We start from the raw sequence: 9917 nt of genomic DNA on the forward strand, positions 1-9917 counted from the left end.
TGGGATCCGTGTCTGTAGCCAATGGCCAGCAGCCAGCAGGGGCAGTGTCCAGTCTCTTTGGGGTGGAGCCACTCTGAGCACCAAGGTCATGTCCATCCAGGGTCTGGCTCCATGCAGGGCAGGCACTGGTCTCAGGGCTTTTGCTCCATGTCTTCTGAAGGACTCCTGGGGCCCTCTGTCACTTTATGATTTGAAAGCCCCCTTTGCTCATGCTTCTCATTTGGACCTCCATCAGTGGACCCATGAAGCGAGATCTCCACCTCCGTGTCACAGAGGAGGAGGCACAGCTCAGGGACAGGGACTCCAACTCCCCAGCACGCAGCAGAAAACTGCAGCCTAGAGAGGCCGTTCATACCTCCCGACCCCGTCTTCACTGTGCCCCAGGCTGGGGACACGCGGGCCCTGCCCCCTGTGAGCCACGCCCTATGAGCCACGCCCCCATTAGTGCACACCCCCGCGAGTGCACACCCCCCCACCGAGAGCCACGCCCCCACGAGTGCACACCCCCACTGTGAGCCACGCCCCTGTGAGCCACGCCCCATGAGTGCACACCCCCTGAGCCACGCCCCTGTGAGCCACGCCCCCATGAGTGCACACCCCCACCATGAGCCACGCCCCCACTGTGAGCCACGCCCCTGTGAGCCGAGCCCCTGCTGGAACCATGGGGTGGAATGGACCGGACTTGGGGAGCAGAGAGGAAGAGCGGTGACTTTCTGGTCTCTGCAGCTGGTGAAGAAGGTGGTCCAGTCCGGGGACACGGCCTGTCTCCAGCTCACCTTGAATGTCTTCCGCCACGAGGACCGCCAGCTGCTGCGGGGCCACTGCCATGCGCGGGCCCTGGCCATCCTGAGGGCGCAGCCGGATGGGGCCGAGGGCGAGGCCCACACGAGGGAGGCCATCACCTACCTCTCTCTGGCTATCTTTGCTGCAGGTAGGAGCCTCCTGCTCGCCCAGGGCCCCCATCTTGTGCCAGGGACATGGGGAGCCCCCGCCGTGCTGCGGGTGGAGGTCCATGGGGTCCGAAGCGTGCTCTCAGTCAGAGGGTTCTCCGGTGCACGCGCACCTGGAGTATCCACGGAGCGGACAGGGCGCGGACTGCTCACTGAGGGCGTGTGGCCGAGGCCCTGACGGTCAGGTCAGCCTGCTAAAGCCTGGGAGAGCAGCTGGGCCCTCCTCACACCCTGGGCCCTTGTCCCAGCTCAGCCCCTCTCCTCCCACCTGGGAGGTGAGGGCCCCGCTCCCCTAAGCCCTTCCTGGGGATAGTTAGGGCATCTCTGCACGTGTGCGCCTGGCCGAGCGCCGCCAAGTGGCTAGGGAAGGGACAATCCCAAGTATGCACGGCAAGTTCCTGGGGTGCTTGGGGTTCAAAGTGTGGGCCTGGTCCGAATGCTGCTGGGCTCCCCGGCTCTGCACTTCCTGGCACCTTCTCCCTCTCTTCTCCGAGTGGGTGACGAGCCGCCGCGCGGGGTGGGAGTGGGGGTGAGGGGTAAGCTCGTTCTCCGGACAGCAGGCCAACCCCGTGCAGAGTCCGCACCCCGCACGTGTCAGCCCAGAAAGGGACAGGACCCAAGCGTCGTGCAGAGGGCAGAGCATTGTTCTGTGTCCCTCGTGTCACGTGCCTTTGGGGAGGGCCCCTCCCTGTCCTCCTGGCACCTTCGTGCCGCGGCCAGTCCAGGCCCAGCCCTGCGGACCCTTCCTCCTCCTGGCCCCCTACCCCTGATGCAGCTGCAGTGCCCCCTCCCCTCGGGAGCCCCTCTATCTGCCAGCCGTCCCAGATGACACCCCTCCTGGTCTGGCTGCCAGCGCCCGGGTCAGCCGGACTGCTCCCTGCGTGTCTTGGCGCCCAGTGGTCTGGGAGCTCCCCGAGGTGGCCCCCACTGTCGGGCACCAGGAGAAGCACAAGAAATGCCCGGTGAAGACACGCACCGTGCCTGCCCGCGCCCACCGTGGGCGGCGGACAGCCCTGACGCCACACGCCCCTTGCCGCAGGCGGTCAGGCCGGCGAGTCCCTGCTCACCCGCGCCCGCTGCTACGGCCTCCTGGGCCGGAGCCGGACCGCCATGTTCGACCTCGACTCGGTGCTGCGGGCGGAGCCGGGGAACGTGCGGGCGCTGTGCGGGTGCGCGCTCCTGCACCTGGCCCTGGACCGGCAGAAGGTACCGCGCCCCCTCCTCGGGACCCCGCGAGCGGGAGGGGGCGTGCTTTGGGGGGCGCCGCCTTCTCAACCCGCGAGGCGGGAGGGAGCGGGGTCAGGCCATCCCTGCTGGACGTCAGTCGCACCCACCTGCCCTGGGGCTCCCGGGAGTCTCGTCCTTTCTCACGTGCTCCAGACGGACGTGCAAACCCTCGGGGCTAGTGGATGGGGGTGCAGCTTGAAATAACGAGACCTGGGCTGCCATCTCGGGTGCCACCCTGAGCTGTCTACAGAGGGCCTGCGGAGCCGATGGTCAGTGTGCGGGGGCGGGGCCCGGGGTGGCGGCCACAGCCAAACGGCCCTCCTGGACAAGGGCCCTTCTCGGCCACGAGCAGTGTCGCTGCCGAGTGATTGAGATTGGCCGTCCGCCTGACGCGTCACTGTGGAGAGCCGCTCCGAGGTAACTGCCCGCCAGGTTTCTTCGTTTGCTTGAGGACTGGAATCCTAGGGAGCAAGCGAAACAGGCCCAGCGGCCGCCGACTCGAGAGCTTCTTGAGAGGCACTTGCTGCCGCCCGTCCCCGTCGGGAAGCCTCGGGAAGTCTGTTCCCCCAAGGGCACGGGCAGCCGGCGTCCGTTCCAGCCTGGGTGCTTGCGGTTGGAGCCCAGCCCTCTGCGTGCGGCCCCCGTCCCCCCGCCGCGGCATCCGGGGTTCACAGGGACAGAGACGGGGCTCGACCGGGAGCACCCCTGCTGCGGGCGGGTCCTTAGAAACCGGCCTGGTGCTCGCGACATGCCAGCACCTCCTCCAAGAGGTGCCTCCGTCACCCCCGCCCGTGCTGGGCCAGAGGTCGTGTGGCGGGGAAGGCCAGCCTGCATGTCCAAGGGTTAAGATGTGGGAGGGAGGCCCCAACCCCTTCAAAGCCACGAACCTCCTCCCCTGAAGACGGGCCGGGGCCCAGCCCCCCACGTGCCCTCCGCCCTGTCCCCACGAGACGGGGCATGGCGCAAGGAGCTCTGAGCCAGCCTGGGGGTCCAGAACCCTGCTCCCCTCCTCCTAACTCTGTGCTCAAGTCCTGGGACATCTCGGAGCCTCGATGGGGGAGGGGGTGCTCGTTCACTGTCGCTGGACACTCAGCCTGGCACCTGGTCTGTACTGAGGGCTCCGTGCATGGAAGCTGGGGTTCCAGGGGGCCGCGGAGCTGGGCGTCTTCTCTGCAAAGGTAACCGGCCGGTCGGGGGCTGCCACTGGCCAGCACTAGGACAGGCAGGCCCCAGGCCACGGTGTAGGAAGGGTCGAGAGGGCCGTCCTTCACCCATCCTCGGCCTCCGTCTCTCCGAGACCTGCCCCCACGCCCACACCTGCTCCAGAACCGCCCTGGGCTTTAAAGCGTCTGGGCAAACTTCCAGTTCTGGCTGGGAGAGAGTGACCGGTCCTGGGCTGCTGAAAACAAAATAGATAGAATACGTGACGACTGTCTTCGGGCAGCGGACAACGGGCGGTGGAGAGCTGTGATCTCCAAGGGAAGGGGAACCGCGGGGAGCGGGCCCCCCAGTCACCCGGCTTTCTGCCTGGGAGCCTTTGCTGTCGCTGTACAAGGGGCGGGGGGCCGTGGGTTTGCTGAGCTGAGGGGCCAGAGACTGGAGCTCCAGGCTCTGCAGGGATTTGCAGGGAAGGGCCAAGGAGAAGAGGGGGCTTTGCAGAGGGCAGACGGCTCCACGGAATTTCCACGGGCTCCTGGCCTGAGCGCGGCACATGCAGGGCAGGGCTCAGGGGACGGCCGAGCTCACCTGCGGCGGGGCTGAGAGCCGAGGGGTGACCCCAGGGCCAGGCAGGGCCGGGAGACACTGGAGTTCTGACTCGGCCAGAGCAGAGACCTTTGTGAACGCCTTGGACAGTCAGTCGAAACTACACCCTGAATTAAAGTAAAGGCCGCACCCTAAACTAAAGGTCGTCCCCAGGAGTAAGTTCAAAGCTGAAACGGACCTGCCCTAACGAGCGAAACCAAGTCCGGCAGAACCGAAAGGACCAACCAGCAATTTAACTGCCCACCGGGACGAAACAACGCCCTCTACAGGACAGCAGTGTAATCCAGACTCGCTAGGACACACCACCCACAAAGTCCAGCACAAAATCAAACTGCTAGACACACAGAGAACCAAGAACGTGTGACCAATAACCAGGAAAGTAAGTACGAATTAGAAACAGACCTAGAGATGGCTCAGAAATTGGAATTAGCGAACAACGCGTTAGAGCAGCAATTATAACCACGAGAAGGATTTAAGGAGAAACTTATGAGCGAACAGGTAGGGGATCGGCAGAGAGACAAAAAGCTGTAAAGAAGAATCAAATGGAAATTCTAGAACCGAAAAGTATAATAGCTAAAGTTAAACACGTACCGATGGGCTTAACAGCCGATTGGACACCGCCGAAGGGTCGGTGAAATTAAACGTACACAAATGAAAGTCATCCGACGTGAAGAACAGAGACGGGGAGGGATTATTTTTCAAACGAGAGCTTGGGACAGTTCCCCGTGGACGCGGATGCGCATAGTCGGAGTCCCAGAGGAGAAAGCGGGAGATGCATGTAGATGACCCGGACGCGCCTAGGTGCGGGTCTCTTCGGCCGTGGGGTGGGTGGGGGTCTCTGCCATCATCTTCGTACACACACCCTGACACGCGGTGACCACCGGGAGAAGCACAGCAGCGCGGCTCGGCCAAACACCCGAAAACTAACGGTGAAGAGAACATCTTCAAAGCAGCCCGTGGGGAAAAGAAACGTGGCGCGCAGCGGAGAGCCGCGTGAGCACCACGGACCGGCGCAGAGACGCAGACACCACGGCAGCCCGAGGACCAGGAGGCGGCGGGACGGCTCCCCGAAAGCGCCGCAGGAAACGAAGTACCACGCGGGAGTCTCCGTCCGGTTCAAGGCCCTTCGGAAACAACGGCAGCGGAGCAGAGGGGATCCTTGCCAGCTGGGAATTCTCTGCGGGAGGAACGAGGAGCATATTTGAATTCGAAAGAGTAAGTTCCCTCCTTCCGGAATGTCTCTGACCGGCTCCGGGAGGTGGTACCTCACTGACTCTTCGCAGACTGCGGTAAGTTAGGCACCTGTTGTAACCTGTGGGGCAGCTGCTAAAAAGTATTAAAAAGAGGCAGAGTTAAAAGGAGGGATTAAAATAAACTCCTAAGACATTCGATGAACTCAAAAGGAGGTAGAAAAGGAAGGACAAAGGCAGCAAAAAAGAAAAGGCCGCTAGACACCCCCAAGGCTCCAAGACTCGCCACTGCCGGCCGGGTCAGAGGTCACGCCAATGACTGGGGGCTTCCGCCCCGGCCCCCTGTGCTTCCGGGCCATCAGGGCCTGAGGACACCTCCCTGCCTGTCCCCCAGGGTGCACGCTCCGCCCCCCACTCTCCTACCCACATGCTCGCAGCTGCGGGTGCCAGCTCCGGCCCGCCCTCCGTGCCATAGTGAGTTCGTACCAGAACCTTCTTCCGTTCCTGACGATCGCTGCCTCTCCAGAGCTCTGACTCGCGTGCCAGTGTCCCACACTCTGCCTCGCATCGCTCAGCAGGCCGTTGCAGGAGGGCAGGGACTGGACGGTCGACCCCTCCCGGTGTCCCCCAACTCCCAGACACTGGGAGGACACTTACCGAATCCCCCGCTGGGACTTCGGCCACCCACCCCGCCCTGTCCCCTTGCAGGAGGCCGTGGATGACATCCTCTCGGCTCTGAAGCATGACCCGCAGACGGCCATCCCTGAGATCTGCTCCCTGAAGCCACAGGCCCAGGCCCTCATCACGCGGGGCCTGTCCCTCCGCTGCCGAGCCCTGCTGAGCCAGCTGCCGGACACCGGGGCTCCCCTCAGCGACGGAGCCATCCAGGGCCTCCTGGCCGCAGGGGAGGCCCTGATCCAGATCGATGGCGGGCAGCCGAGCTGGCACCTCCTCCTGGCAGACGTGCTCACTGCCGCAGGTACACGTGGGCCGGGCATGGGCACCGCGGTGTGCGGCCGGCTCCTCTCAGTCTCCCCAGTCCCGTCTGTAAAATGGGAGGCGGACGCCCCGGATTCGGCATCTTCCAAGGCCCCTCCCCCCGCCCCGAGTCCCAGCTCCTGGGATCTGGTCACCGCATAGGCCTGGCGTGGCCGCGCGTCTAGCTCTGTCCCCTATGTGGCTTTGCCTGCAGGGAGGAGAGGGGAAGGGGTGATGAGAGGCTCCAGACAAGGACGGGGCGTCCTCGGTAACTCGCGCATTTGTTTATAAAACAGAAGTTGACCAAGTGGCCCCGAGACCCATTTCCAGGCAGGATCGTCTTAGGTCCACATGTACCGAAATGTCAGCCTTTCCTGCCAAATCCCGAACGTGTTTCAGCACTCACTTGAAAGGGGCTCAGAGCCCTGCCGGTCGGTCAGCCCAGGCGTCATGGAGTCTACTGACCCCGCCCCCCCGGTGGGGGTACTGGTAGCAGGCGAGTCCAAGTGACCAGCACGGTGTCACCATGTCCCTCTGCTCCTGGCTCTCCCTCCTGGGGCTGCTCCCCCAGCCAACAACGCAGAACAAGAAACGCGGCCGGGAGTGCGGGCTTCCCTGAGCGCAGCCAGAGTCCGTTCTCTCTGTCCCCTGCCCCGGCCGCCCCTGAGTGTCCTTCCCGAATCCTGACAGGCAGCTACGAGGAGGCCGGCGCCCGCCTGCAGGAGGCCCTGCGCCCCACGCCGCCGTCAGAGGCGGCCCGGGCCCGGCGGGGCTTGCTCAGCCTCAAGAAGGGAGACGTACCCGCCGCCGCCAGGGACCTGCAGTGCCTGGCGGAGACGGACGCCGGGGACCTCGGCTTCCTGCTGCGCCTTCTGGAAGCCTCGGAGCGGCAGAGCCTCGCCCAGGTGGGCGCAGCCCCCCACGGAGCCCCCACTCCGGCTGCTCCGCAGCACCGCGGCCGTGGGGTGGGTGGGGGCCGAGCAGGAGGCACCCTGGTCTGGCCATCTCGAGCCCAGGGAGACAGTGTCATCGGGACCCGGAGCTCGGGAGGCGCAGCGGAGCCGGGGATCTCTGAGGAGAGGCCTCGCGGGGTCTCGAGCAAAGAGGGGGCGGGCCGGGGCTGGTTTCGGGTGCGGGCAGGACGCGCGCGGCGCCCGTTGCCGGGCGACGAGACCCGCCCGGAAGGGGACCGGAAGTGGTCAGCGTCGCGCCTGCGAGGGGCTCGGCTCGGACAGGTGGAGCCGGCGGTCAGCGCCCCACAGCCGGGAGGCGAGCTGGGCTCCCCGGCCCCCGGCCGCCCCGCTCGCTCTGCGCGCTGTCGCAGAGGTGGGAACACGGAACCAACCACGCGCCCGCGACGCTGCGGGGCGGGCAGTAAACCCCAGCCCCGGGGACCTGCGGGCCATGCCGGAGCCGTGGGCGCGGTGTCTCCTTCCCAGCATCGTGGCTGTGCGGGACAGTAGTGGGGAACCCCTGAGTGCTCGGCAGACCCCTTCCTGCCTTGGGCGGAGGAGGGGGCTGGAGGATCCAGGCTGGATGGAGGCCGTGTTTGCTACCGTCCCCAGGGCCAGGGCAGCCTTGGGAGGACGGGCAGGGTGGCAGGATGGCCAGGACAGCAGCCCGTCAGAGGGGCCTGTTGGGGAGGTGACTTCGGAGAGGAGCAGAGGGAGGGGGTCACCCAAGTGAGAAAAGCAGCAGGGCCGGGAGAAGAGGGGGCACCAGGGAGAGGGGGTGGGGGGGTAGAGAGTGGGCGCCACCCCAGCGAGCTTGGCAGGCAGAGCCTCAGGGGGCGGGATCTCAGAGGGCGGGGGCAGAGGGCTCGGGCAGCTTCTCCGCGAGGCGGGGTGCGCAGGGCCTCACGGGGCTGCACCGTTCTGAACTGACCCACGCTCCCCACCTCTGCCCTCTCCGCAGACCGCAGCCCAGGAAGCCGGCACCCTCCTGAGCTCGGGGCAGCCCTGGCAGGCGCTGGGCTACTGCTCGCTGGCCGTCCTGGCTAGTGGTGGCAGGGCCGGTCACCTGCGCCTGCGGGCCACTTGCCTGGCTGAGCTGCAGGAGTTTGGCCGGGCACTCGGGGACCTGGACCGCGTGCTCCGGGAGGATGCGGGGGACTGTGACCTCCTGACAAGAGTGGAGGACTTGTGTTCCCGGGGCCGCCTGCTCCTGAGCCTGGGGGATGAGGCCGGGGCCACAGGGGCCTTGGCCCAGGCCCTCAGGCTGGCACCCACCGCAGCCCAAAGCAGCCTGTGGGAGCAGCCGGGCCGGGCCCGCGCCGCCCGCATCTTCCTGTGCCAGGGGCAGCGCTGCTTGCAGGAGCAGCGCTACACGGAGGCCTGGACAGCGGCCGAGAGCGGCCTCCTGGTGGACCCCGAGCACGGCGGCCTAAAGAGGCTGAAGGCAAGAATCCGGAGGGAGGCGACCTCAGGCTGCCGGCTACACTGACCCCGTGCTCCCCAGCCCAGTCACGGGGCCACCCTGTGAGTTTCATCCAATGTCCAGACCCTGGAGTGCACCCCGCCCCCAAATCAGGGAGGTGCTCACCCCGCCCTCCCAGCCAGCGTTGGATGAGCACCCTTGGAGAGCAGAGGAGGACCATCCTGCTGGCCCAGGGCGGCTGCCCCCCGAGGCTCAGAGGCCCCTGCTACAGGGGCGGCCTGGCCCCGAAGCCCGGACCACAGAGAAGCAGCCCCAGTTCTCAGCTCCCAGCGTGGGGCCTGCGGGTTAGACAGGATTAAGTCCAACCCTTGGTGGCCCCGTGGAGATGGCGCACCCCAGGAAGTCCTTCCCTGCAAACTGGCCTTTGACCTGAGCCTTGGGCCAGGCTACTGCCGTGCCTGGGCAACCCCCACCCCAGACAGAACTCCCTAGTCGGACCACCAGCTGGACCCATGCTTTCGTCAAGTCGTTCTGGGGAGCCCAGTGCCCATGGCCTTGGGGACCATGCGACCCCCCCTCCCCTACCTGGCTACCCAGAGGCCCTGTGACTGTCTTCATCCCATTTGGAAAGCTGAGGCTGGAAAGGTCTGGAAAGGTTACACGCTGTCACAATCAAGCTAGCAGGGTGTCTAGAAGCCACAGCCAGGCTCCTGGCTCAGGGCGGGGGACCCTACAGAAGACGGCAAGGGACCCTACAGAGAGTCTCATCCTCTCCGGCCTCCTGGGCAAAGTGTCCTGCCCCGCACCTCCCTTGCCACCCCAACCTGCCTCGGGGATGTACCCACATCCACTGTCCGCAGGTACGTGGAGGGCGGACCCTTACCCCAGCCTCAGGCTCTGGCACTGAAAATGGACACGAAGTAGCAGCCGCCAGATGCCTCTGCAGCAGAATGCGAAGGGTCAGACCAACGCGATCAGACTCTACCCGAGAGGAGAGGCCGCACCTGCTTTTCACAAAATCACCACACACTAGGTTTCCGAGAAAATGCTCGCCACATGGTATGGGTAGCATTACCTAGTCTCAAGACGATAAAGCTGTAAGTTAATTTTTTAAGCCCTGTGTGTGAAACGACCCTTGGGTCCAAGAGGAAATCAAATCTGGAACTGCAGAATTTTGGGGAAACAGTAACAAAAGCAGTCGGTCGCATGGATGGGACACAGCCACAGCGGTGCCAGAGGGAGGTTTGGGCCCCGAGTACTTCTATTACTGAGCAATGCAAATGAAAAGGAACAAAGTACATGCTCGATTCAAGAAGTTAGCAAAAGACAAAGGAAATTAGAAGGCAGGAATTAATAAGGGTAAGAACAAAAATAAGTAAATTGGGAATAGAAAAATGGAGGCGCGCTTCCAGTCAGGATGGTGGAATAGGTC

The 9917-nt window shown here is 64.8% G+C and overlaps 1 protein-coding gene across 1 annotated transcript in view; it reads left to right on the forward strand.

Annotated features, from left to right (window-relative positions):
* TTC34 (tetratricopeptide repeat domain 34) overlaps positions 1–8551 on the forward strand; it is a 12069-nt gene extending 3518 nt beyond the window's left edge. Inside the window, exons 2-6 of the mRNA XM_011385765.1 lie at positions 727–931; positions 1990–2156; positions 5840–6110; positions 6800–7014; positions 8024–8551. Coding sequence (XP_011384067.1) covers positions 727–931; positions 1990–2156; positions 5840–6110; positions 6800–7014; positions 8024–8551 — 1386 coding nt within the window. The remainder of the gene's footprint in view (positions 1–726; positions 932–1989; positions 2157–5839; positions 6111–6799; positions 7015–8023) is intronic.
* Positions 8552–9917: the final 1366 nt, after the last annotated feature.

Source organism: Pteropus vampyrus, unplaced genomic scaffold (genome assembly GCF_000151845.1).
Source record: "Pteropus vampyrus isolate Shadow unplaced genomic scaffold, Pvam_2.0 Scaffold783, whole genome shotgun sequence".
Classification (NCBI taxonomy): domain Eukaryota; kingdom Metazoa; phylum Chordata; class Mammalia; order Chiroptera; family Pteropodidae; genus Pteropus; species Pteropus vampyrus.